Raw genomic sequence first — 25,095 nt, 5'->3', positions numbered from 1 at the left:
GATAGAACTTTTTAGGGGGCAACCCTGCCCTGGGGTAGAATTATGCAAAAAAAAAAAAAAAGAAACAAACAAAAAAATTCCGGAAACTGATTTCTATCATAGTTGTCTATATTTATATCGAAATATAATATGTAGGTTGCTTGGTAGGCTGAACCGCTGGCTATGTCAAACCTGATGTTTTTTGTGCCCTGGTTCGATTCCATTTTCTGCATAGAAAATGTTTCTATTCACTAAGTGAAGTAATCGCAAATAACTTACATGTACATGTATTGTGTTTTTGGTTGTTCGTAACTTTCCTACTATATATCTATAGCGATTATGTTCTTTGGAATATCAACACCTAAAGTTTTCACCAAGGTTTTTCTTGTTATTGCTATCTTATCTCATTTAATGTTTCCTCGACTTCCAAACATCCTGCTGTTTTGTGGTCATGAGACGTGGCTAGAATCCGAGGTCTTAAATAGAACAACGGAATAGAGTGTTCGTTTTAGTTTTTGACCTTAAATCACAAATCTTTGTCATTATTTTCCCATGACTAAGTTTTACCTGACTAAGATTTATAGTTTCAGTGAGTCATTTCTTTTCTTAAAAAGAGATTTTTTTTAAATATTCAAAATGTCTAGCCAACATGCCAACAAACTTTCTGGTTGGAAACGGAAGACCTTAAATTTGTAAACAAAAAGCAGAGTTTTAAAAGTAACAGAAAGATGAGTCAGTTTGATGGCTTTAATAGATTTGGTAAATTGCATATAATACTCTAAGGTAAGCTGTCATAGAATTAACTTCATTGATATATTAACACATTAATTATTTCCTAGAAGTCCTGAATGTATGCTCATGGATTAGGTAGCGGCAATTACACAACAAAGCATTTAGCCGATTTTCAATAGAATTAATGAAGGCAAAATTAATGTAACTTTATTCTAGAATGTTTTATATCAACCACACAGTGAACTAGTAACTAATTAATCATTTGATAAAACTATTTGTGACTGTTTATGACTCATATATTTTACGGGGTTTAGATATCCAACTTAACGTATGCAAAAGAGTTGCAAGAAGTTTGTAGTGTACAATATTCTATGATTTGCCGGTTACAAATTTGTATCTTTTTTAATTCTTTGTGTTACTTACCGTATATCGAGTCATCGATCTTAAATTCAACATCGTGAAGTAAATAAAAAGTGAGGTACAATTTTCACAACATTTAATAAAGATTGGAATTTTCAGCAATGAGGAATACATGTATATTATGATACCAAAATACAGCTACATATATTTTCGAACCAGCACCCTAAAAACAATTTTTCGGTGATGCTCAGTGGCGGCATTTGAAAAACAATAATGTTTCAAATGATGACAGATCAAAATTGGTACATTGATCGCTGATGTGTATTACAGTATAGCATCATTGACATAGATCGTCGTTGTTATGATTCTGCCACGGCTTGCATCTTACTCAGGATGGTTGGTGGTTGTGGAGGATTCTTTCACCTGGTGAGCTTGCAACACAGCAACTGCGTCTTTAATCTGTCAAACATTTCAGATTAACTTTTAAGTGATCACATACTAGTACCCCACACATCAGTCACGTGTATTCTTCTAAATTTGGGTAATTAATTAAAATGTACATTAAATTGAAATAGGTCCACTGGAACTATTTGTAAATTATTCTTTCAAAAAATACTCTCTACATGTTTAAATTCCCGTGTAGACGATATTTTTACAGAAAAATGCGGGTACTTATTTAGCACAGTTATCAGATTTAAAGACATGGAACAAATAACTGATTTCATTATTGGGTGGATATTAATCATATAATTTATCAATATTTTTATTATTTTTGTTTAATATATATAGAAATATATTATATATATATATATAAACACTTGTCGGACCGCTTTGCGACCTAGAGGTTTCATGAAACAGTTACTTACGTCTCAAGCCCCCATTTTGCGCTTGATCCGCGCCTCTTCGTTTCAATCGTTTTAATGTCTTCTTCAAGGTATCACACCGGTAATTGTTTTCACTATATAACACTATAGAGGGGAAAAAATTCTTAAAAATCAGTTTGTATTTTTCATGACAAAATATTCGGAGGAAATGTTATTTGTTACCTATCTCATCAGCTAACACCATAAAAAGGGCAAGCGATACTGCATTTTCTCAAAATATCTAGCTCCAAACAGGTCTACCCTCAAAACCACGTGTTTTCCATTTGTATGTAAACAGACTGCACACTCCACAGGAAGCTGCTGCATGAGCCCTGAAAGAAGTAGTCCCTGTGAAAAAAAATCATCACCTAACAAAATACATGAAATATCCTACTCAGTGGTACAAAAAATTTTAAAACTGAGTAAAGGAAAATGTAAAAATGCAGTCAAGGAAAAAAATAATTCTGAAGTATATATGGAACTACAATTGACTAAGTTCATTTTGATTGGCCGATTACCGGTGTGATACCTTGAAGAGACTCTAAAGATGTCAGATCTCTTTCAAATTTGCACCTGAGAATTCCCAATCAACTGTCACCAAATCCCTAAAACCCTGTCCCCAAGCTCCCAATATTTCATTAGCTATTGAGGATTTATCTCCCTTACTCAGACTGAAGAAAATAGCACAGATGAAACACATTTGGAGCCTCACACCATGCATGACCTGAAGCCAATTTTCATCCTTAAAACAACAAGATACAAAATCATCTTGGTACCAAATCAGAGCATATACATTTTTCTTTACATCAAAATAAAAATATTCCATTAGAGTCACTTCATTATGCAATCATTGCATAACAAAGAAGAAATTTACCCCTATTGTTCACACATTTCATAACTATATTGTGAATTATCAGGTAAAAAATGAAATCTGTATCTGGTAAATTTATATATCAGGTAAAGCCTGTTTACTTGTCTACACACTGCCATGCTCACTTTTATCTAAAAGCAGCATGGTAACACAGGACAGCCCAAATGATATCAGCATGTAATGGAGCTCAGATCTGCTCTGACAACCATAAATCTTGCTTTGATGATAAGAAATGTAAAAGAAACAACTGGGATGCAACTTCATTCTGTGATTTATGTAACATTCTATCTGTAGAGCAAAAGTAGCCATGAAATTTCAATTGGACACACTTAATTATACCCCTCATCAGGCCATCCCTATAGAATTTGAAGAGAATTACTGATCAATGATGATTGACACATGTTAGATAATTTACAGCAAGAGCAATAAGCATATACATGAAGTAATTCAATAAGGCAATGCATTTCTGATGCATATTTACGAGAGAAATCACATAAGTGCATGCCATATCACAATACTTAAAAAAGAATCATACCAACCCCCATAGTCGTGGATAAGGGTGGGGCATCTATATTGTACCCATACATGTTACATGATATGATTTCATTCAAATTTTGATTTTCATTACTTAGAATAGGACAGGTGTGCTGAGGTTACCATATAAAAAATAGTAATATCTCCTTCTAAACATTTTAACAATGACTAATGTTTCAATATCTTAGGTCATTCAAACATAAATATCAGTATTTGTATTTTGTAAATAAGGAACTCCCCTTAAAATGTGGGAAGAAACTGATTTTTTGGCTATAATGCATAAAAACATTTTCTGGTAAACTGAAATTCATCAGTTTTTAAGGATGAAAACCATGAAAAGCTCCTAGATTATATCATGATGATATTATATATACTTGACTCATAATGACCTTCTCAACCAAATGCATGAAACCTCTTTTCTACACAAAATATGCATCTGTGTGATCTTGTAAATGGTGTTAAAGCATGTTTTTGCCTTAAACTATTACAAATGGGTAATTCAGTGTGATACCTTAAGGGGGCTATTGCCCTCCTTATATATTTTACATTTTGTCTCAGCAACTTTGATAGAAACATAAGAATTTATATTGATGAAAAAATCAACCTTTTTCTTTTTTGGGTATTCAATATTGGTGGCATTAAAACACGCTGTAGGTATGTCGCGGTGAGCAATGGGGTCAGCCTGGAAAAAAGTGAGTACACTAAAATGGCTTTCAATGCTATTACTATTCAGACTGCTTCAATGCAAGGATGGAAAAATAGCCACGTACGAAAGTCACAGAATATATAAGACAACTTCAATTAATATTTAATCTAATTTAATGTAAAGTGGGCGTACTAAGAGTGAAGTATAATACCGGTAGTATTATAATAATTGATTAATAAAAAATGGATGATTTTAGTTTATCGATTGTAAATCTGGAAATAATTCAGAATTTACAGAATACTTCATGCACGCTTTGGTTTAAATCAACAAAATTACGCTTCATATTCAAAACAGAATAAAACATATCCTATATTACAATCGCTTCTATCTCAATCTCTTCTTCTGCCTAGTGTGTCCTCAAACCAATCATTCAATAACTTACCAAATCCGACACAATGAGGAATTCTCTAACTGGTACTGGCTACAAAATAACGTGCATTGTACTCCATATTATCAATTGGTTGAAATTATAGATGAAAATAGATAAAACTTATCAATATGTCTGGTTGAGGATTTTTGATAAATAACTTGCTCAGAATAAGTTTACTTACTGGTTCGTGGGGATGAATCTGAGGCCTTGGACTGATCAAATACTAAAGAAAAGTACAGAAATTGACACATAATTCAAATTCACCACATAAAATTAAAGGTAATTTAAAAGTAAACTAAAGTCACTGTCTTTACCATCTCAATCTCTTCAGGCGTGTATTGATGCGGGGACACATAATAGCTTATGTCCAAGTAGGCCTACAAAAGTAAGATCTTGTTGTACTTGCACACCAAGTTAGGATACGGTGGGATATTAAGTTCTATAAGCGATAGAAATACTTGTACATCAACAGTCATTGTGACAGTTCTGCTACGAGATCGATTGTGACCTGAACAAAATATCTATTTACAGTAATAATTTTATAGAGTGTGGACTATTACGCTTTGCTTACATGTATCACAATGATTTTCGGAAATACAACGCATAATAACCCTTACAAAGCCCATATATAAATATGAGCACAAGGCACTGTTCATGTCATTTAATACATGCGATCGGGATCCATGCGTATTCCGCCGCCATGTTGGTTTTTATTTGGAATGCACATGTGACTGCATCAGTTGTTGAAATATAGGCCTAGCAGAAATAGGTACAGTATTTCATGTATTTTATAATTATAGATATCACCTAACCACGTGTATTTTTAATAACGTCTTACCTATTTTTTTCTAGCACTGGCGCCTGAAATATTTCCTTTAAAACGTATTTATTTCCCTACATATCATGTTGGGGCTGCAGCATTTCCGGTTTGTGAATGTTACCAATCGTGACGTCAGTAGTACACAACGTCATCAGTTGGTAACTTGGTATTTCCGGTAGAAAACCCACACTCTCATGCCAAAAGTATGTCAATTTTTTTCTTCTTCCCTATATATTTCATTGAAAACAAGACTTATTTTAAAACGGCTTCCTATTGTTATTTTTGTCAGATTTGGAAGAAATTTATACTGATTAAAGTAGAAGGAGGTTGGAAAAATATTTGAATATGATGCAAAACAAGCTAGAGATATTCTGAATTTATCAAGTCTTTTAAAAATCGGTCCACTGGTCACTTTTTAACGATTTTTTTTAAATATGCTGGTTTTCAATGAAATATATAGTGAAAAGAGAAAAACCTGACATACTATTGGCACCTGAGTGTATAGCCTATATATACTATTACTTATTATACTCTGTCCCAAGATATTTTGGATTCACGTTTGGACGATTTTTAATAAAAATACACTTACCTGTGAAAGAAGTGCAATTGAAATAGTTGAAAGGGATATTTTCCAAGATAATTTCATTGACACATTATCATCTTTCACTCGGAAAAATTCACAGGAACGAAAAAAAATTCCTTGCGGAGATTTATAATGGGGAATGTTTACATCTTTTCTCCATTCGGAATACACTCGGAATACATCGCGCAATATTTCAACGTTATCATCCGGGCTTACTGCAATGCAAAATCTCCGTAGACATCACATTTTTTAGCATTGTATTGAAACCTGATAAGCTAACAGGGGCGTTTTGACTGAGAAATCTTGGAAATTTTTCATACTTTTGAATGAACATCGTTTGGATCCTGAGGTATTTATAAATATTAAACAATTAAGCCAAACGTGAATCCAAAATATCTTGGGACAGAGTATAGGATAGTTACTGACTCACTACGGCAATATATTGGGTTGATCAATCTCATAAAAGGCGAGGCGAAGCCGAGCCGTCTATGAGATTGATCAACCCAATATATTTCCGTAGTGAGTCAGTAACTAACCTAATAAGTGTTTTGTTTTCCCGAGGACTATCAAGCGACATATTCATTCACAAATAGCGGTGATCTACGCAAAGCCATGTACAATATGCCTTACATCTCGTCCAATTAAACTCATTTAAACTCTTCAAAATTATCAATACCACCTTTCAAATACGCTTAAAAAATCTTTGCTTCAGCCATATTACTTACAATGTTTTGTTGCTCTTCCATTTTAAACTTCAGTTCTGCAGAGATTTGAGCAAATTTAGACGCTGTCATTTTGTTCTGCTCTAGACACAACAATGTGACGTCAATATTCAAAGGGCAACTACTCTAATTTAAAAAATAATTCCAAAGGGCCACTACTCTGAATATTTTGATGACTTACTAAACACGATTTCTGTGTTAAATAATATGAAATATCGAGATGAATAGGTGAGGCGGCGGCCAATGACGGCCATATTGCCTAATATTAATCCTCACAGAACCTTCATAGTGATATATGAGGCAATCACGTGCCATGTTTAATCCAATGCGCGGGGGTGTTAAGGAAGTAATTCTGTGAAACCACAAATCTTAGTTATTATGTACATATTCAAATATCTAAGCAACGAAACATAGACCAAAAACAAATAAAAAATACTGAAGACAATTTTTTTCCAGAAATTAGTTTGTATTACGTAGATTTACACATTGATGACGTCATGACTAAAAGTTGAATGTCGTGTGAATTTGATCGAAAAGCATTGTAAACATATTCAAAATATAACTAATCTAAGAACTCTAATAAAGTATTATGGTGTGATTGACTGAGAATTGAACATAAGAAAACTGGGGGAGATGTTAGTTTTATCAAACATTCGCTAAAAGGTATGTAAATTTGCCTTTATTACTCGGCCAGGCTTTCCTCTGTCGTTGTTTACGATATAAAAATCCGACTAGAACAACACTACCCCGTATATATTGAACTTGAAATTTTATAGGTATCGTTAGTTTGATCAATGCTTAAATTAAAAAGTGCTGCTAGAATCCCATGTTGTGTGTTGTTTTGATGCAATTTGCCGTTTTCCGTGCAAACTTTATAAACGTTGGGAAGGTTTTACGAGAACCGGATGAATAACTTTTTAATAAGGAAAAACATAGGATTCTAGCAGCGGTTTTGATTAAACTGAGATGTTTTGCCTTCACTTGGTATGTTTATTTTATTTTGGAAACCGCGGGGTAGTGTTGTTCTATCTGATTTTATGTTAAGGAATAAACGTAAGCTATTTATAGTTGTCACGTGATCATGCACCAATGTGGCAGTGATGTACTACCCGATTTTATTGCACTGACATCTATTCTAAAGGATAATACTAAGTTTTTGATCTTATTCAAAACAGTTATTTAATTTCACGATTTTGAATAAAACAGTCAAAATAAGACGCTAAATTGCCCATATGCTTCCTTAATACCCCCGCGTGAAAATGTGACATTTCAGTCCGAGGGAAAAACAAACTCCCTTTTGGGACTCGGGCACCAGAGCATCATCAGCGCTCGCACTAACCAGACCCGTAACCTTTAATGGTGAGATTCATAGTGTCATTAGCAATATTAAAAGGTATTCGGAGCTAGCTACCATATGTACTCTGTTCAGAGATCATTTTACTTGGATTCTAAATAATATTTGGGCGGCAGTCTTCGATCTATTTATCACCCCCTCCCCCCTTTTCCATAGGATTAAATTCATTTACATGAGATATTTTATGTTACTGTTTACGAGGCGATAAATATTTTTTCCTGTTTATGTTGTCTTAATTTATAGCATTGTTATTGATTAAACTCTGGTTGAAATGTTACCAAGTCTTATCTCTCTCTCTCTCTCTCTCTCTCTCTCTCTCTCTCTCTCTCTCTCTCTCTCTCTCTCTCTCTCTCTGAGATTGTCACGCATTACATATTTGGAAATATGAATTGACGATGCAATTTAATTGATTTCATAAAAAATCAGATCCTCGATGCTCCTGTTTATATGATATGTTGACAAGAGGATCTCCTCGTAGCAACATATCATCGAGCATCTGATTTTAATCAGATTGATTGACGGTGGTGTTGAAAGAATGAAAACCGTGGTCTTTGTCATAATATTCAGTTAAAAACTGAAATACAGTCTAAGCCTGTGTATATCTCGGGCACGATACAATCATCAACAATATAAAAGGGTATGTATATACAGCACTTTAAAGAAAATTTTAGGTTTTAAAAAAGATTATTAATACGTGATTTAATGAATGTACTCGCTATCCTTCAATCGAAGAACTAAATTACACATGTACAAAATTAATATGCATTTTGAAAAATAAATATTAAAACGGCCTTAAAAGGACATTAAACGACAAATTGTACAATGATGAATTAACAGTTTTCTAAGCTTTCGAGAGACGTGTAGACATATTTCTGATACACTCAAAATGTTATATTTTTATTTTTTTATCCCCTTTTCAATTTAATTGGATGTTTAGAATGGAATCACGTGCATGTGTGTACACGTTACTGCATCCGAATAAATGAGCGCATATAGCATGCACGTTTGTTTTTGTTTGTTTAATTGTCTTTACGAGCTTTATTTTATTGGATTTGCTCACTCATCGAGTCGATCAACCAGTTATTACTCAAAGAATGATTTAATTAAATTTACATGATTTTTAGCAACTGAACGATTAAATGTTGAATGAAATACTGACATTTTTACGTTATTATTATTTCGTATAGTTATGCAAACCCCACTTGCGCCTCAACAGTACGTCATTTGCGTCATTAATAAAATCATTGTATCATACATACATACATACATGGCTGTGATATGAACCATTGAGCTTTTGCCATAATATTCATGAAAACTTTTTAAAAAAAATTAATTGATATTTAACAATACTGAAATCTACACGTCCCATTTATATCGATTGGTCGAAATTTACAGCGGCTGAAACTGACAGGACTGAAATTGACATGCCCTGTTTATCGATTGGTCGCAACCTACGGCGACCTCAGATAAATCACGGACTGCACAAAATAATCATGTGGATGTCAGACTCAAAGTCTCACAGGACACGATTTAATTGGTTGTTTCTTTTAGCTAATGTACTTATGTACGTTAACAGTAATTAAGTGAATTTTACTAACTTTTCATGATCAATTCATTCATTAATTTAAAGAAAGATGTTGATACATACAATAAAATGCTTTCTTTGATGATTCATGCGGGTTATGAGGGTTGCGGGTTATGTATTTTTCCTGCAATGTCGCTACCTTCATATCCCGAATGAACCCCCAAAGAAATCATTTTATTCTTAAATTAACACATTGTTTTTAAATTAATGAAGATAAAATTAATGTAATTTATTTCTGGAATGTTTTATATCAAGCAAACAATGAGCTAGTAATTAATTAATCATTAATGAAAAAAAAACCTATTATTCATTTTGACTCATATATTTTACGATACATACAGGTTTTGGATATCCAACTTAACGTATACAAAAGGGTTGCAGAAAGTTTGAAAGTTTGTAGTGTACAATATTCTATGATTTGCCGGTTTACAAATTTGTATCTATTGTAATTCCTTGTGTTACTTATATCAATGGCAAGACATCACTTTTAAATTAAAAACTGTAAATTAAATAAAAAGTAAAGCACAATTTTCACAACATTTAATAAACTGAAGTTTTCAGCAATGAGGAATACATGTATATTTCGTTACCAAAATACAGCTACAGATATTTGCGAATCACCACCTTAAAAACAGTATTTCGGTGATTCTAAGTAACGACATTTGAAAAACAATAACGTTTAAAATGATGACAGATCAAAATTGGTACATTGATCGTTGTTGTAAATTACAGTATAGCATCATTGATACAGATCTTCGTGGTTTGGATTCTGCCAAGGCGGGCATCTTACTCAACGGGGTTGGTGGTTGTGGCGGATACTTCGCCTGATAAGCTTGCAACAGAGCAACTGCTTCTTTAATTTGTCATTCCCAAGCAAGACAGAGCCTCGTCCTACACCGAAGATTTTCGCCATCCTACACTCGTAATATTAATGAATGCTTCTATTATTCTGATGTATAGACGTGATTCCTTTTCACATCCCAAAATATGCACTGGATTTACTCGCAACATGCTTGTCTCCTCTCTAGATTAAAAACAAATCACGTGACTATACAAGAGTTCATAGCAGGATTTATAGCACATGGACAAATACATTTCTGTTTTTAAAATATGTTTTCTTGTTTACACACTAGTATCAGATGCCAAGTTTCTTTAAAAAAATAATTAACTCTGACAAAGGTCTTTTCATAATAATAAACAATCCTTTGCCATCTCTCCGAAGAGATTATCATTAGGTTAACATGTTTAAAGAAACCAAATACATACATTCTGCATGAAGTTGTATTATTGATAAACAACCAAAAAAAAAGAAAAAACTTACATATTCGATAAGCCTGTAAATGAAATTTGCTCTTAAACTGTTAAAGGGCCTATTTGATCGTTTTTATTGCAATCTTTCCGTATTATTCGATCATTACATAATGTCAGCAGAACACAGAAACGCACGTGTAGTCTACGACATGTTGACCATGCATGTCACTGAATCATACATACGTTTTTATTAAATGGAACAGACCAACACTAACATCTTCATTTAAAAAAAAAAAAACATGTTACTGGACGTTAATTACAGAAACAAGTGCATGTACACAGAGTACCTTCTTCTCCTTTCTGATATTGTTTTTATATATAACGTGATCTGAAGACTTTATATTTCAAGAATAATCATCTCACTTTTTTGCTTCACCGGCTGTCTCATTCTAAAGACTACAAGAAATGAGTGTGATGTTTAACGTCTCTGCAAGTAGTTTGATAACTTAAACCAATATCAGAAATCACTCACTACTTAATAGTGTATATACGTGTGTAATGGAGAGAGAGAGAGAGAGAGAGAGAGAGAGAGAGAGAGAGAGAGAGAGAGAGTGTGTGTGTCCACGGATCTTCCAACATACAGTAAGATCCAAACGGTAAACAGACATGTATTTCCGACACTTACACCAATACCATATATCACTACCACGAGAACGAGAGAAGAGAGAGAGAGAAAAGAGAGAGAGAGAGAGTCGTCCATCATACAGTAGGACCAAAAAGGCATATATATATATATATATATATATATATATATATATATATATATATATATATATATATATCTATCTATATATATATATATATATATGTATATATATATATATATATATATATATATATATATATATATATATATATATATATATATATATATATAAGAAGCACTAGCAAACCAACAACATTCGTTATCTAAAGTGTCGGATCAAAAGATACAAGGTTATAAGATGAGATATAAAAAAGCACTAAAAATAACCAACGACACGAACAATAAAGTAAAATATTGTCAAATTTTCGGGACAACCCGTCCCTTCTTCAGGACAACAAAATAAAAACTACATAAGAAAGAAGAAAAACATCTACAAAACTAGCACTAAACTAAACTAAATAATATATAAAAACTAGATAATGTTTAAACACCGGATCAAAACGTGGCAGCTACATCTTTATATTTAAGAATTCGAGCCCGAGAAAGAAAAATCCCGTCCGACGCAGCGGACGGTCTGTGAAGAAGTGCTGAAAGATAACGCGAACGAATTAACTTGCTAATTGGGGGTTGCTGTTAATTAAGTTGTACTAGTAAGATAATTCGTAGTGAAAGTTTGTAGGGAAGATTGGCCCTGTAAAAGACCACATAAATAATCATGAATGTAAAAACTAATGGAAGTGAAATAAAGCAAAAGAACAAAACCGATTAAGGAAATAGCTAATAATTTGAATAAATAACATGATTAATAGTTTGTACATGGACCGAAAAAGATGAAGATGGTGATATTGCTACGAAAACAAATCAGTACTTAGTTGATGTTCATTTTGGTGAAGTCACTTAATTTGTTAATGCCGTCAGGGCGGAATGACTTCAGTCTATGCATCCAAAATTTTTCTTTATTTTTTCTCTCCGCATCTGTCCAGTTAGGGTTGTGATCAATGACCAACACCATCATGTCCTCCCATTTGTGATCATCTAAATTAAAATGTTCCCCGACGGGTTCTTTAATTTTCTTAGTTTTGATGGTGGAACGATGATTATTGATGCGCCTGCGGAGGTCTCCTGTTTCCCCTACGTATTGTTTCTGACAAAATTTACAATTGATGAGATATACACAATTGTCCGTACGACAAGAAGTATTTGCTAAAATTTTGTAAGTACGGCCAGTAATGGGGCTAGAGAAGTCGTTTGCATCAGAGCTGTGTTTGCACAACAGACATCTGGTGTCAGAACAAGTTCTAAAGCCACCATTAGGCAGAGGGTTCTTTAGTTTGGTTCTTACCACCATGTCCTTAAGGTTTCTAGGGCGCTTGAAAGCTGCCATTGGGGGTTTTTTTGAAAACCTCAAAAACCCCCCAATGGCAGCTTTCAAGCGCCCTAGAAACCTTAAGGACATGGTGGTAAGAACCAAACTAAAGAACCCTCTGCCTAATGGTGGCTTTAGAACTTGTTCTGACACCAGATGTCTGTTGTGCAAACACAGCTCTGATGCAAACGACTTCTCTAGCCCCATTACTGGCCGTACTTACAAAATTTTCGCAAATACTTCTTGTCGTACGGACAATTGTGTATATCTCATCAATTGTAAATTTTGTCAGAAACAATACGTAGGGGAAACAGGAGACCTCCGCAGGCGCATCAATAATCATCGTTCCACCATCAAAACTAAGAAAATTAAAGAACCCGTCGGGGAACATTTTAATTTAGATGATCACAAATGGGAGGACATGATGGTGTTGGTCATTGATCACAACCCTAACTGGACAGATGCGGAGAGAAAAAATAAAGAAAAATTTTGGATGCATAGACTGAAGTCATTCCGCCCTGACGGCATTAACAAATTAAGTGACTTCACCAAAATGAACATCAACTAAGTACTGATTTGTTTTCGTAGCAATATCACCATCTTCATCTTTTTCGGTCCATGTACAAACTATTAATCATGTTATTTATTCAAATTATTAGCTATTTCCTTAATCGGTTTTGTTCTTTTGCTTTATTTCACTTCCATTAGTTTTTACATTCATGATTATTTATGTGGTCTTTTACAGGGCCAATCTTCCCTACAAACTTTCACTACGAATTATCTTACTAGTACAACTTTATTAACAGCAACCCCCAATTAGCAAGTTAATTCGTTCGCGTTATCTTTCAGCACTTCTTCACAGACCGTCCGCTGCGTCGGACGGGATTTTTCTTTCTCGGGCTCGAATTCTTAAATATAAAGATGTAGCTGCCACGTTTTGATCCGGTGTTTAAACATTATCTAGTTTTTATATATTATTTAGTTTAGTTTAGTGCTAGTTTTGTAGATGTTTTTCTTCTTTCTTATGTAGTTTTTATTTTGTTGTCCTGAAGAAGGGACGGGTTGTCCCGAAAATTTGACAATATTTTACTTTATTGTTCGTGTCGTTGGTTATTTTTAGTGCTTTATATATATATATATATATATATATATATATATATATATATATATATATATATATATATATATATATATATATTATGTGTGTATAAATTTTCAACACAGTACTAGTCAGACACAGGACTACGTCATAGGTTGGATCTAAGTCTGTAGCCCTCAATCAAGTTTTTCCTGGACTAGGGGTGAATAAAAAGTCACCTGTATATGTTTAAAAGATATCCAGATGATATCATACACTGTTTCAAAGATATATAATAGCAATATGCCTACAAATCAGGAAGTCAAAAGATTATCATAGCCTCTCAATATAACACATACGGATAAGATACATTGGTAATGTTTTAAAATCCTTTAAAAAAAATTGCACTTTGAATAAAAATATTAAAACGAAAATCAGTAGTATTCAGTTATAAAAAATAGTATTCAAACAACACTTGTCGGACCGCTATGCGACCTAGCAGTTACATGGAACAGTTACTTACGTCTCGAGATCCCATTTTGCGCTTGATCCGCGCCTCTTTGTTTTACTGTTTACTGTCTTCTTAAGGGGGCTATTGCTCTCCTTAAGAATCGAACGCCTCTTCTAAACCACGAGGTCTACAAAATAACGAACACATGGATGGATGGATGGATGGATGGATGGATGGATAAGATACATTTTGTCTCCGCAACATTGGTTGAAACATAAAAATTTATTTACGCTAATAAAAAAATCAACCTTTTTCTTTTTTGGGTAATCGATATTTGTGGCATTAAAAAATGCTGTAACAATGTCCCGGTGAGCAATGGGGTCAGCCTGAAAAAAAAGTGAGTACACTAAAATGACTTTCATGATTATTACAATTCAGACCGCTTTAATACTAAGATTGAAAAATAGCCACATATACGAATTCAAAGTCACAGAATATATAGACATCTTCGATTAATATTTAATCTAATTTAAGGAAAAGTAAGCACATACTATGATTGAAGTATACATGTAGTAGTAGTATTATTATTGATTAATTTACAATAGATAATTTTAGTTTACCGATTGTAAATCTGGAAATAATTCAGAATTTACAGAATACTTCATGCATGCTTTGATTTAAATCAACGAAATTACGCTTCGTATTCAAAACAGAATAAAACTTATTAAGCTTATTACAATTGCCTCTATTTCGATCTCTTCTTCTGCCTCATCTAATATATCCTCGAACCAATCATTCTGAAAAGGATGATAATTCATGAAAACGTTACATGTATATATCATCAACTAATTCAATTCATGAATAATTCAATTCTAAAAACAAAAAAATTGATAGAAAAAAATAACTTACCAAATCTGACACAATCAGATATTCGCTAACTGGTACTGGCTACAAAATAATGTGCATTTTACATCATATTATCAATCGATTGAAGCTATAGATAAAATTTGATAAAATTCAGTAGTATATGTCTGGTTGAGGATTTTGATATAAATAACTTGTTCTGAATTAGTTTACTTACTGGCTCGTGTGGAGGAAACTGCGGTCTTGGACTTATTAAGTACTAATAAAAGAAAAGTACAGAAATTGATACAATTCATATTCACCATATAGAATTAAAGTTAATATGATAGTAAACTAAAGTCAATGTCTTTACCATCTCAATATCCGCAGGTGTGTATTGATGTGGTGGCACATAATAGCTTATGTCCAAGTAGGCCTACAAAAGTATAAAATCTTAATGTACTTGCACATCAAGTAAGGATACTTTAGGATATTAAGTTCTAGCACGATAGAAATGCATGTACATAAAGTACTTTGATTTTAAAATACTTACATCGGAATATTGGGTAGTATGTCTTACAATAGCCATCGTGAATAGTATTCCTGTTGATTCCAAAACAGATAAAATGTTTATGACGTCACAATACACTCAAAGTCTGACGTCACTATGGCAGTTCCACCAATGAGGAAGAAGGCTATGTCACGTGTCAGAGTAACTTATATAACGCTTAGAACCAAGTACAGAAATTTTGTGTATTCCGATCGAAATACTATGTGTTTCTTTTCAGAAACATTCATGATTGTCGATATGCTTTGCACATACAACACACCTAAAAAAAACATGTTTAATATTTAGTGTCGAAATATTATGCATCTATATGAGCCTGCCATTTCACAGTCACGCAACAACAGACAAAAACACTTAATTAATTAGGACCATATGTCATTTGTTCAAAAATTGCTTTTTTCACCAATGAAAAGTATCATACATATAGCTAAGATCGTTTAACTCTAAAAATAATAGAGTTTAATTCCGCGCTATGGCGAAAAAAGTAGATTTAATTTATATGTAAGTTTATAAATAAAATTTCAAAAATACTGTTTAGCGTTAGCTTAATTTTTTTTTTTTTTTTAAATTCAGACACCTCCTTTTTTCCCCAGACCCGTGCATGGAATAGGTTACATGTAAGAAAATAAAATCATATCGAAGTACAAACGCTTTAAATTATTATTTTGAGTTTTGGCCATAAGCAATTCACGTTAATAATTTTCACATCGGGTTCGCGTGTCTCAATTTTTCGTTTTGTCTGATCATCTCTATCGAATGTAAATAAAACGACAACATGGCACACATATGTGAAACCAAAATGTTAATTTTTCTATTTTTGCTGGTTTCGCCGTCATATGGATTCCTAGATGGTTTATACTGTGGTCTGGAAAACTGTTATGAAAGTAAGTAAATGTGAAACAAATGACCCATTGAAAGATATCTTGATTTCAAGTCATACCGGTGATTTCATTGCAGCACGCACCTGTAAATGTCACTGCCTTTTCTTAATGTTGACGTGGTCATCGGATAAATTAAATTTCCCCTTTTTTATTTTGCTACATATTATATGGTTAAAATGAATTTATTTCACACAATTTCATTCAGCATGCATATATTCTATAAGACTTCAATCTTTTTATAATTTCCATTTGTTATTTTTTTTAATTATTTGGTACTGTACTTTAGTTAAGACAAGAACTATTCCACAACACTTCTGCCCGATGATTATTCAGAGTAATATCCAACTGCAACTGGCTGACTGTCACTTTTGTTATACTGTACTAGATTGCAGGAATAATGATAATAATGTTCTCAAGTGGCAATTTTTAAATATTTTGAATAATATTTTTTGCTTAAATTTTTGGGGTTTTTAGGGTTGACTGTTCCACAAGGGAAATAAATTGATTGCAAAGAAAGCATTTCATCTAGTTAGAGGAATACAATTTGAAATGAATAGGCTATCACACTGTAAAACAAAGTACCATGATAAAATTAATGTCTGAAATGGTACAAATTGCATTATCAACATAATAATTTTCATAAAAGAGAGGGCTCAAGCATTTTTAAGATTGTCAGTACACACACACACATATATATATATATATATATATATATATATATATATATATATATATATATATATATATATATATATATATATATATATATGTGTATAACTTAATAATGCATTATAATTTATTTGATCAACATAAATTTATTAGAACATTTAGAATTAGCTATTAGATTTAGTTGCATTTATAATGAATGATATGAAAAGGTTATGATAAAGGTTTCCATCGCATTATACTTTATATCAACTTTACTGAATAACATTGATATTTCATACATTTGAGTAACACCTGTTTACATGCAATACAGTTTTTTTTTTTTTACCAATTGTAGAAAGCTAGCAGGTATGGGAATTGCGAGATTAAATTTTCATTTAATATAGGTATTGAAAAGATAGTATGCTTGAGAATTAATTACCATACATTTCTTCTTATAGTTTTGGGTGTTACAAGAGATGCATCTAGGGTGAGTTATTCCTTTTAAAAACTTTTTGAAAAATTGAAGCCTTCTGAAACTTTGTTCTATGATTTCTTGTTTTGTGCATACAATAACAATATATGGTCTTTTTTCACTACCGTAAGTTCATGTATCAAATGTTGTTTATATTGACAGGGAGAGATTACTAAAGGTTACAGGAAGCTGGCAAGGAAATGGCATCCAGACATGGCATCAAAGGCAGAGGTTGGTTGGTTTTTTATTTTCTCCCTTGTGTTTTACACATTAAACACTGAATCGAAACAAGGAGAATGATTAAGACCAATGCTTAGTACATGTACATGATAAACATTGATGCAGTGTTTTGTCAATTTGTGTGTACATACAAATATCAGAGATATTTTAAAATGATATGAAAGAATTCAGAAATTCTCTGAATTGAATGCAAATTTTTCATAGATTATTTTGTTAATTTGATGTGTTTTCTAATATATGTGCATGTAATTGCAGGAGAATGAGGAGTTTACGAAGATGTTTCAGAAAATAGCCAATGCATATGAGGTATGTTGAGAAGGACTGTACATTGTATATAAAACACTATTATTTCTATTGCTATTTCCACAGTATTGTATCAGCTTTTGTTTAGAGTTGTATCAGACCTAAAACCTTCTTTTCTTCTCCTTTCAGATATTGAGGGATGATGAGCAGAGAGAAAACTACAACTACATGTTGGATAATCCAGGTATATTACGGTATTCTGAATTATTGCCTCGCAAATGAAACATTGCTTTCTTGGAAAAGTACATGAAATGCTTTGAACTTATTATCTGTAAAACTTTATAATTTGATACTGACAAATTTGATATTATAAACATTAGACCTTACAACAGATTTTACAGAAATGTTTTCAGCTGGACTTAAATTGAGACATTTCTATGATTTTCAATTTGATTTTGTAGATGAGCATTTAGCCAACTACTACAGATATTACAGAAGATACGCTCCTAAAGTGGACATCAGGATTGTGATAGCAGTTACCCTGACCATCATATCCGTAATACAGGTACACTTTGTGCTGCCTCATTGCAAGAGTTACCTGTTGTGTGATAAAATGGTGTCCTATTACTTTACTCATACCTCAGTTGAATACAGATTGCGCTAAGCCCAGCCATTGCCACTAATTTCTGTGCCATCATTGTCTTTAATTTTGGTCTTGGGTCCTCCGTGGCTTTGAGAGGACATAAGTGAATATTTAATTTTTGTTTGTGTTTCAGTACTGGGGTGCATGGAACAACTACAATGCAGCCATTAACTACCTGTGTAAGGAACCTAAGTACAGGATCCAGGCTGTTGGGATAGCCAAGGCGGAGGGGCTCATTGGTCAGAAACGGGACCGCAAAGACAAGAGAACTAAGGTACTGTACTTTAACACTATGAATATTTATAAAGTCCTTGTGTTATAGTGATATATACATATGTAGACCTGCTGAAACAGATACGTATGTTTCTGTTGCATAGGCCATTCCTAATATAATTTGAGATTCAGAATCTATAAATTCCTTGATTTTTTACCCTGTATCGTACAAACCAACGATCCATCATCTTTCGAGAAACTCTCTTTTTTATGGACAAGTTCATACTACATAGTTACATGTTTATATCAAATGTGTTTCTGATTGTTGACTGAAGTATTCCTTTTATTTCAGGAGGAAATCAGAAATGAAGAAGAGGAAATAATTAAGAAAGTAATTGAAGAAAAAATGGACATTAGGTAGGAATTGTAAATGCAGCAATAAATGATGTCCAAAAAATAGAACGAGACCAATTAATTGTTGATAACTTAATTTTCAGAGGCGGCTATAGCAAGCCTAACATTAAGGACATTCTGTGGATTCAGCTGATTCTGAGTCCGTACTACCTCGTCCAGTACATCATTTGGTTCGGTCGCTGGGTCTGGAAGTTCTGGATCTGCCGGGAGGAGTACGGGGAGGAGGAAAAATTATATCTCATCAAGAAATATCTCAAGGCTAGTCGCTCACAATGGGAGGTAGGTGTCGCGGGGTAATAGAACTCTTTTTTTAAACTTTTAAAAATAGATAGCAGTTGGTAGACTGTTGAATTCAACTACAGTTATATTGTCAATTAAAATGTTTGTTTTACAGTTTAAAAACCTTTGAATTTTGTTCATACTTTTGTTTTTCAAAATGTTGATTGTCTGTTATTAAAATAAATCTAATTTTTTAGATAATTGTCAGTCAACAAGCATGAGCATTTTACATCATGTAGTAACTTTGTTTCACCTTATAAGAGGGGCAATTAAACAATATGATGCACCAAAACAAAAGTGTTGAATTTCTTGAGCACATACATACATTGTAGTTCAAAATTATCATCAAGAGCTAAAGAGGAAAGCAAGTCAGCAATATGACATGTAATTACTACATGTATAGGCATGCTTAGCAGCAATGACTATCTATTTACTCCTCAAGGCTTCTCAAATTATGCATCCTCAGACTTGTATGATAATATATTTATTGCATGGAGCTTCAAATTTATTAATGATTAATGGAAAGTATGTTTATTTATATCAATCATTAGATATGTATACAATAGACATTTTCTGATCAAGAGCATTCATGGAAATGAACCACACACACACGATTCTTCAAAGAAAATATTCTCAAAAAAATTCTTCAAAAACATGCTATCATCTTGAATAGGAGGCCTTAAAATGCAAGGCATACAATTGTATTAACATAACTATCAGCTTCTATAACCAATCTCTTGCTGTGTGATGACTTGATATAATTCCAACTTTTGTACTTATAATAATGTAGGCCAGCCCCGTTCTGTTCCCTGTAAGTATATTTGTACCAGCATGCCAGTCAGTGTCAACGGTCCCGCAGATAAACGGGACAAAGAGTCCGTCCGTTCTAACATCTGTTTGGTTTATCGGTAGCTGGTAGCTCAGTTGATGAGTTAGATACTTGTATAAGCTTGTTACTCCAGTAGATTTTGTATTTATGCTCTGCAGTATACTTTGACTGGTCGCAAATGGGTTTATCTACTAACAAAGCATGATTTTTTAAAAAAAAAATTTTTGTATGCTTAATTCTGCATGATTTCCCCCTAAAACTTCCAGTTGTTTTGATATTCTGAAATCTTTTCTTTTGTCATGCACCAAAGGTATAAAAGATATATTGTCACCAAATTCATAAAATGCTTGCAATTTTCATTCCCAGTTTTCATTTAACTTGGCAAACTGCCTTTTTATGCACTTTAATGCACATTTTGATTTTGCATGAAACAATGGATTGGCTATATACTTGTATACAGTACATTTATTTCTAACTCTTTGAATAAGCCTTATGAATCAATTAAAACTTTGCTATGTGTATAATATCTTTTTCAAACACATTGCAAAGTCCATGATATAAAAAATATGCATGTATATGCAGTTATATACCTTGGAGATACCAGGTAGTACGAAAAAAACAACATAATTTTGAGGGACGACTTGATCATTACCCTTTTACAATGATTTTATACACACTTCTACTAGCAAAAATATTTCATTTCTTACTACACTGTCAGTATATAGTTCTTATTTCTGTGTCCACACAAAAAAGGTAAATGTTCTTTGTTCTTAATAGACAAAGATTCTTTGATATCAAAATAGAGGGTGCTCTGTCTGACATTTTTTTTGGTATTTTTTACAGCTAGCAAAAGAGGAAAATTTTGATGAATACATGAGGAAAGAGCTATGGATAAAAGAAAACTTTAATGTAAGAAGTCATTACTGGTACATGTACATAAAGTATGATCAAATCTGAGGAAGAAATGAAAACTCAGAAAATTCAAATATTCCTTAAACTAATTATAGATTCTTCTGTAGTATATGTACATAACCAGTATTGTACATTTATTTCTCTAGGAATGGAAGAGAGAAAAAGAGGAGGAGATGAAAGCTAAATTAGCAGAAAGTGCCAGGTATAAAAGTTTTAGACGCTACATGAAGAAAGGTGGACCAGGTCAAATGTCATTCGGACCAGAATAAGCGAAACCATGTAGTAGCTAGAGGAGTCTGGGAAATTGCCATGACAATAACTATTGGGTGTGTGGTACCATAAACGTGTACATTTACAAGATTTATTTATTGATGTCTACTGAATGTGTGTGAAGCAACTTATCATGTATTAAGATCTTAGCTGGTAACAGAAATGAGAATGGTTTATTAATTAAGGTACCATTGTGTAAAATGTTATGAATCTCTTTTGAAGTGAAGTGCATTTATGAGCCATTTTTAAAGCTATCTGAAATTTTGATCTCATTTCAGATACATGTATAACATATCACATAGGCAATATTGGTCAATTTATTATCAAAGCATTGGTAAGGTTGGGTTTTGTGGTATATTTTCTCTTCAATCTGTCATTCCAAAAAGTCAAAGATATTTTCAACTAATTAGAAACAACAAAGTATCGATAATTTCAATTGTTTTTTTTTTTACAGATTTCAAAATGCGTAGAGAATTTATTTCATCATTTGAAACTCAACTTAACATGCATTTACATTAATTTTACATGCTCATACAGTTAAAATTTGTGTTATGCAGTTCATAATTTTGTATGCACTACACTGTGTGATAAGAAAATTAAGATCATTACAACTTGTGTTGATTCTAATAACATTATTGATTGGAATTGACATCACAATTCCAAATCTTCTGAACAAAGCAATAAATGAGAGTTCAATGGGTTTAGTGATACATGTTTTCTTGTCTCCATGTTAGCTTTAAGTCGTACGCTTTTTGATGGAAAATAAATTAAGTAACAGTATTGCATTTTAATCATGTATATCAGAATACATACTTAATATGCTCTTGGTGAGTAAGGTGCCCGATTGATACCAGTTCATTTCATACACCATGATAATATTTGAACAAAGGTATTTTAATAAACTATTTTGTGGATAAAAAGTTGTGCCAATGAGGAGTTGTCTGTTGTTGATAAATTATGTCCTATATTTTTTTTATTTTATAAAATACATTATGTACATATTTTGATTAAAACCATGCTACTTCATGTAGTAGCAAGACTGTAACCTTAATTTTCTCTCAGTAAAATTTGATAAATGTATGAATATGATATTTGGCCAAAGGTTGAGATTTATTTTGATTTTGACTAATGTTTGTGCTTATTTTTGGTGCTTATTTCTGTTGTGTACATATGTACAACTAATTAAGAATTGGCTTTAAATGGAATTTAATGTAATGAATTATTTTTCAGATGTTAGGTTTTCCCTACAATGCAGGAGTAAAGTGCAATACTTTTGGAGTTATAAACAACTTTCTGAAAGATGTTCGAGTTGAAATACTAGTTTTAACCCAGAGATATACATTAGAGTTTTCTTTTCTTTTATACAACTTGTTATTTTGATGGGGTTCTGGAAGGATTATTATTCAGGGTCGTCTCTAAGAGCCAGGAGGTGGGAAATTACCCCGCCTTAAGTGACGTAATTATCCGGCTATTTTTTCATTTCAAACAGAATCTAACTACAAGCTAGACCTCCAGACCCCCTTCTACTTTTTTATTTCTCCCTTCTACATCAATTTTTAGAGACAACCCTGAAATTATTATGGTGTATATTGAATAGTTTTTTTAATTATTGGTAAAAAGTTTCATTTTCTTTGATAATTATTTTAGTTTGTATGGTGATTAATGTTCTTTACTTTACATTGAAACCAGTTTCATAAATACCAAACTTTTAGTATTCTTTTTTACTTTTCTCTGTGATTAGAAGTCTCTCCATAAAAGAAAATGAATTGAAAAAAAAATATTAGGATCAAGAAGGGCATTTGGATTTACGTAGTAACTAACACTTAGAGAAATTTTGCAATTTAGAGATTAAATAATATATTAGCAATAGTATTCTCCTGCTTCTGTTTATCAACTGTTGTCGTTTCATGACTATTTTTATGTATAAATGTTGTAAGCTGCAAAAGTGAAGCTCTCCAAGAAAATTTTCCCAGGGAGGTGTATACTGCAGCTGGAATGTTGTTAGATATTGAAAGGCCTCAAATTGTGCGTTATATTGAAAAGGCATTTTTTTAAAGGAGAAGAATGATAGTAAGGGTGAATGACATTTCAATTAGATGTTGTGTTTTTCTTAGTATTCAGATTAGAATTAAAAAGTATATATTTTATGCACTTGCAATAATTATTATGGTGAAATAAGGAGGAGAGCAAGGTTTTGGGCTAGATTGTTTATGATTTTTATTTAGTGTGATGGGTGTGTATCTGTTTTCATTTTACCTATCACATATATTAAGTCTTTTCATTCATTGTTATATTTTGGTCTTTTAGAATAAAACATTGATATCCCTTAAAATGCTCTATTGTAACAGGTACTAAATAGTTTTTTTCACAGAGAGCGAGAGAGAGAGAGAGAGAGAGAGAGAGAGAGAGAGAGAGAGAGAGACTTTATATGGGTTATTTTTGCCCATAACAATCATGTCAGTCATAAAAGATTTACTCACTCAATCCCAGTCATTTTTGTTAAAGAGATATATCCATAATTTTTTTTTGAATTAGCCTTTTTGAAAATTTCACAAGAACAATTAGGAGAAGGGGGATAAATCCCTGTGTACAATATTCTGACACAGTAGTTTGATATCAAACTATGATCCCCTTGCGGAACCTCCAAAGTGTCTCTCCACAGCACTGCATGCAAGCATTTATGTACGCAGTGTAATGGAGAAACATATTTCATCGGGTGTTACAATGCAGGAATTCATATAAACTACATTTATGAAAAGTCTTTGTAAATGATTAGATTTTTTGTAGAAAAGAATTTAAGTCCAAATTACAAAATTGTTTTATATTAAATAATATTAATTATGTGGTGATAAGATTGTCAGATAATGTTATTAAAAGATTGAAAAAATCTTCTTGTTGTCAATCAATTGTGTGAGACTGTGAAGAATTTGTTGTGGTGAAATCTATAAAAATGTTAATAGTTTTCTCCTGTACATATAGCAGACAAAATAAGTACGTTCTCATTAATAAACATATACCGGTATTTATAATCTGCAAATGTGCCTCTACTAAATTTAGGAAATCCATGGCACCTATATACATATTAGGGCTATGAACTGCACTGGTGAACAGTCTCTGCTGATCATAGAATTGTATATATATTGAAGATTCATAATTCCTCAAAAATTAAAATGGTCTCCAAGTCCCCAATCAACTCTTATAGTCAAACTGAGCATATACTAATGCCATAAGAAAAATATTCAATCCTTTAAGCCCACCCTTTCAACAATGCAAGTCAAATGGCACCAATATTATCAAAACTCTTCGGTC

General features: G+C 32.5%; 2 protein-coding genes and 1 pseudogene across 3 annotated transcripts; 1 reads left to right on the top strand and 2 right to left on the bottom strand.

Annotated features, from left to right (window-relative positions):
• Positions 1-1,241: 1,241 nt before the first annotated feature.
• Positions 1,242-13,009, bottom strand: LOC128177367 (uncharacterized; annotated as a pseudogene).
• A 1,064-nt stretch (positions 13,010-14,073) lies between these two features.
• LOC128190967 (uncharacterized) lies at positions 14,074-15,811 on the bottom strand. The gene is made up of 7 exons (XM_052863194.1): positions 15,728-15,811; positions 15,548-15,610; positions 15,413-15,454; positions 15,241-15,279; positions 15,069-15,128; positions 14,640-14,717; positions 14,074-14,518 (listed from the first exon to the last, which is right to left on the bottom strand). The coding sequence occupies exons 1-7, from the start codon at positions 15,761-15,763 to the stop codon at positions 14,453-14,455; spliced, it is 384 nt and encodes a 127-aa protein (XP_052719154.1). The 5' UTR covers positions 15,764-15,811; the 3' UTR covers positions 14,074-14,452.
• Positions 15,812-16,486: 675 nt separating this feature from the next.
• On the top strand, positions 16,487-24,675 carry LOC128189264 (dnaJ homolog subfamily C member 25 homolog). 2 transcript variants are annotated; one of them, XM_052860848.1, is made up of 12 exons: positions 16,487-16,626; positions 17,730-17,758; positions 17,906-17,974; positions 18,239-18,289; positions 18,416-18,470; positions 18,688-18,791; positions 19,003-19,143; positions 19,435-19,499; positions 19,580-19,775; positions 20,566-20,586; positions 21,448-21,513; positions 21,663-24,675. In XM_052860848.1, exons 1-12 carry the CDS (start codon positions 16,518-16,520, stop codon positions 21,783-21,785), a joined length of 1,029 nt encoding a protein of 342 aa, XP_052716808.1. In that variant the 5' UTR covers positions 16,487-16,517; the 3' UTR covers positions 21,786-24,675. The 2 variants fall into 2 exon arrangements, with proteins under 2 accessions (XP_052716808.1, XP_052716888.1); XM_052860928.1 differs by lacking the exon at positions 20,566-20,586.
• Positions 24,676-25,095: the final 420 nt, after the last annotated feature.

Source organism: Crassostrea angulata, chromosome 1 (genome assembly GCF_025612915.1).
Source record: "Crassostrea angulata isolate pt1a10 chromosome 1, ASM2561291v2, whole genome shotgun sequence".
NCBI lineage: Eukaryota > Metazoa > Mollusca > Bivalvia > Ostreida > Ostreidae > Magallana > Magallana angulata.
This window is presented reverse-complemented; position numbering and strand designations above follow the sequence as displayed.

Coding starts and splice junctions, on each gene's coding strand:
- LOC128190967 (XM_052863194.1), bottom strand. CDS start 15,763: ATGGCTATTGTAAGACATACTACCCAATATTCCGAT. Junction 15,455..15,547: donor CACCTGCGGATATTGAGATG/GTAAAGACATTG, acceptor TTCTTTTATTAG/TACTTAATAAGTCCAAGACC. Junction 14,718..15,068: donor AGATCGAAATAGAGGCAATT/GTAATAAGCTTA, acceptor CTTTTTTTTCAG/GCTGACCCCATTGCTCACCG.
- LOC128189264 (XM_052860848.1), top strand. CDS start 16,518: ATGGCACACATATGTGAAACCAAAATGTTAATTTTTCTATTTTTGCTG. Junction 18,792..19,002: donor CCATCATATCCGTAATACAG/GTACACTTTGTG, acceptor TTTGTGTTTCAG/TACTGGGGTGCATGGAACAA. Junction 19,500..19,579: donor GAAGAAAAAATGGACATTAG/GTAGGAATTGTA, acceptor CTTAATTTTCAG/AGGCGGCTATAGCAAGCCTA.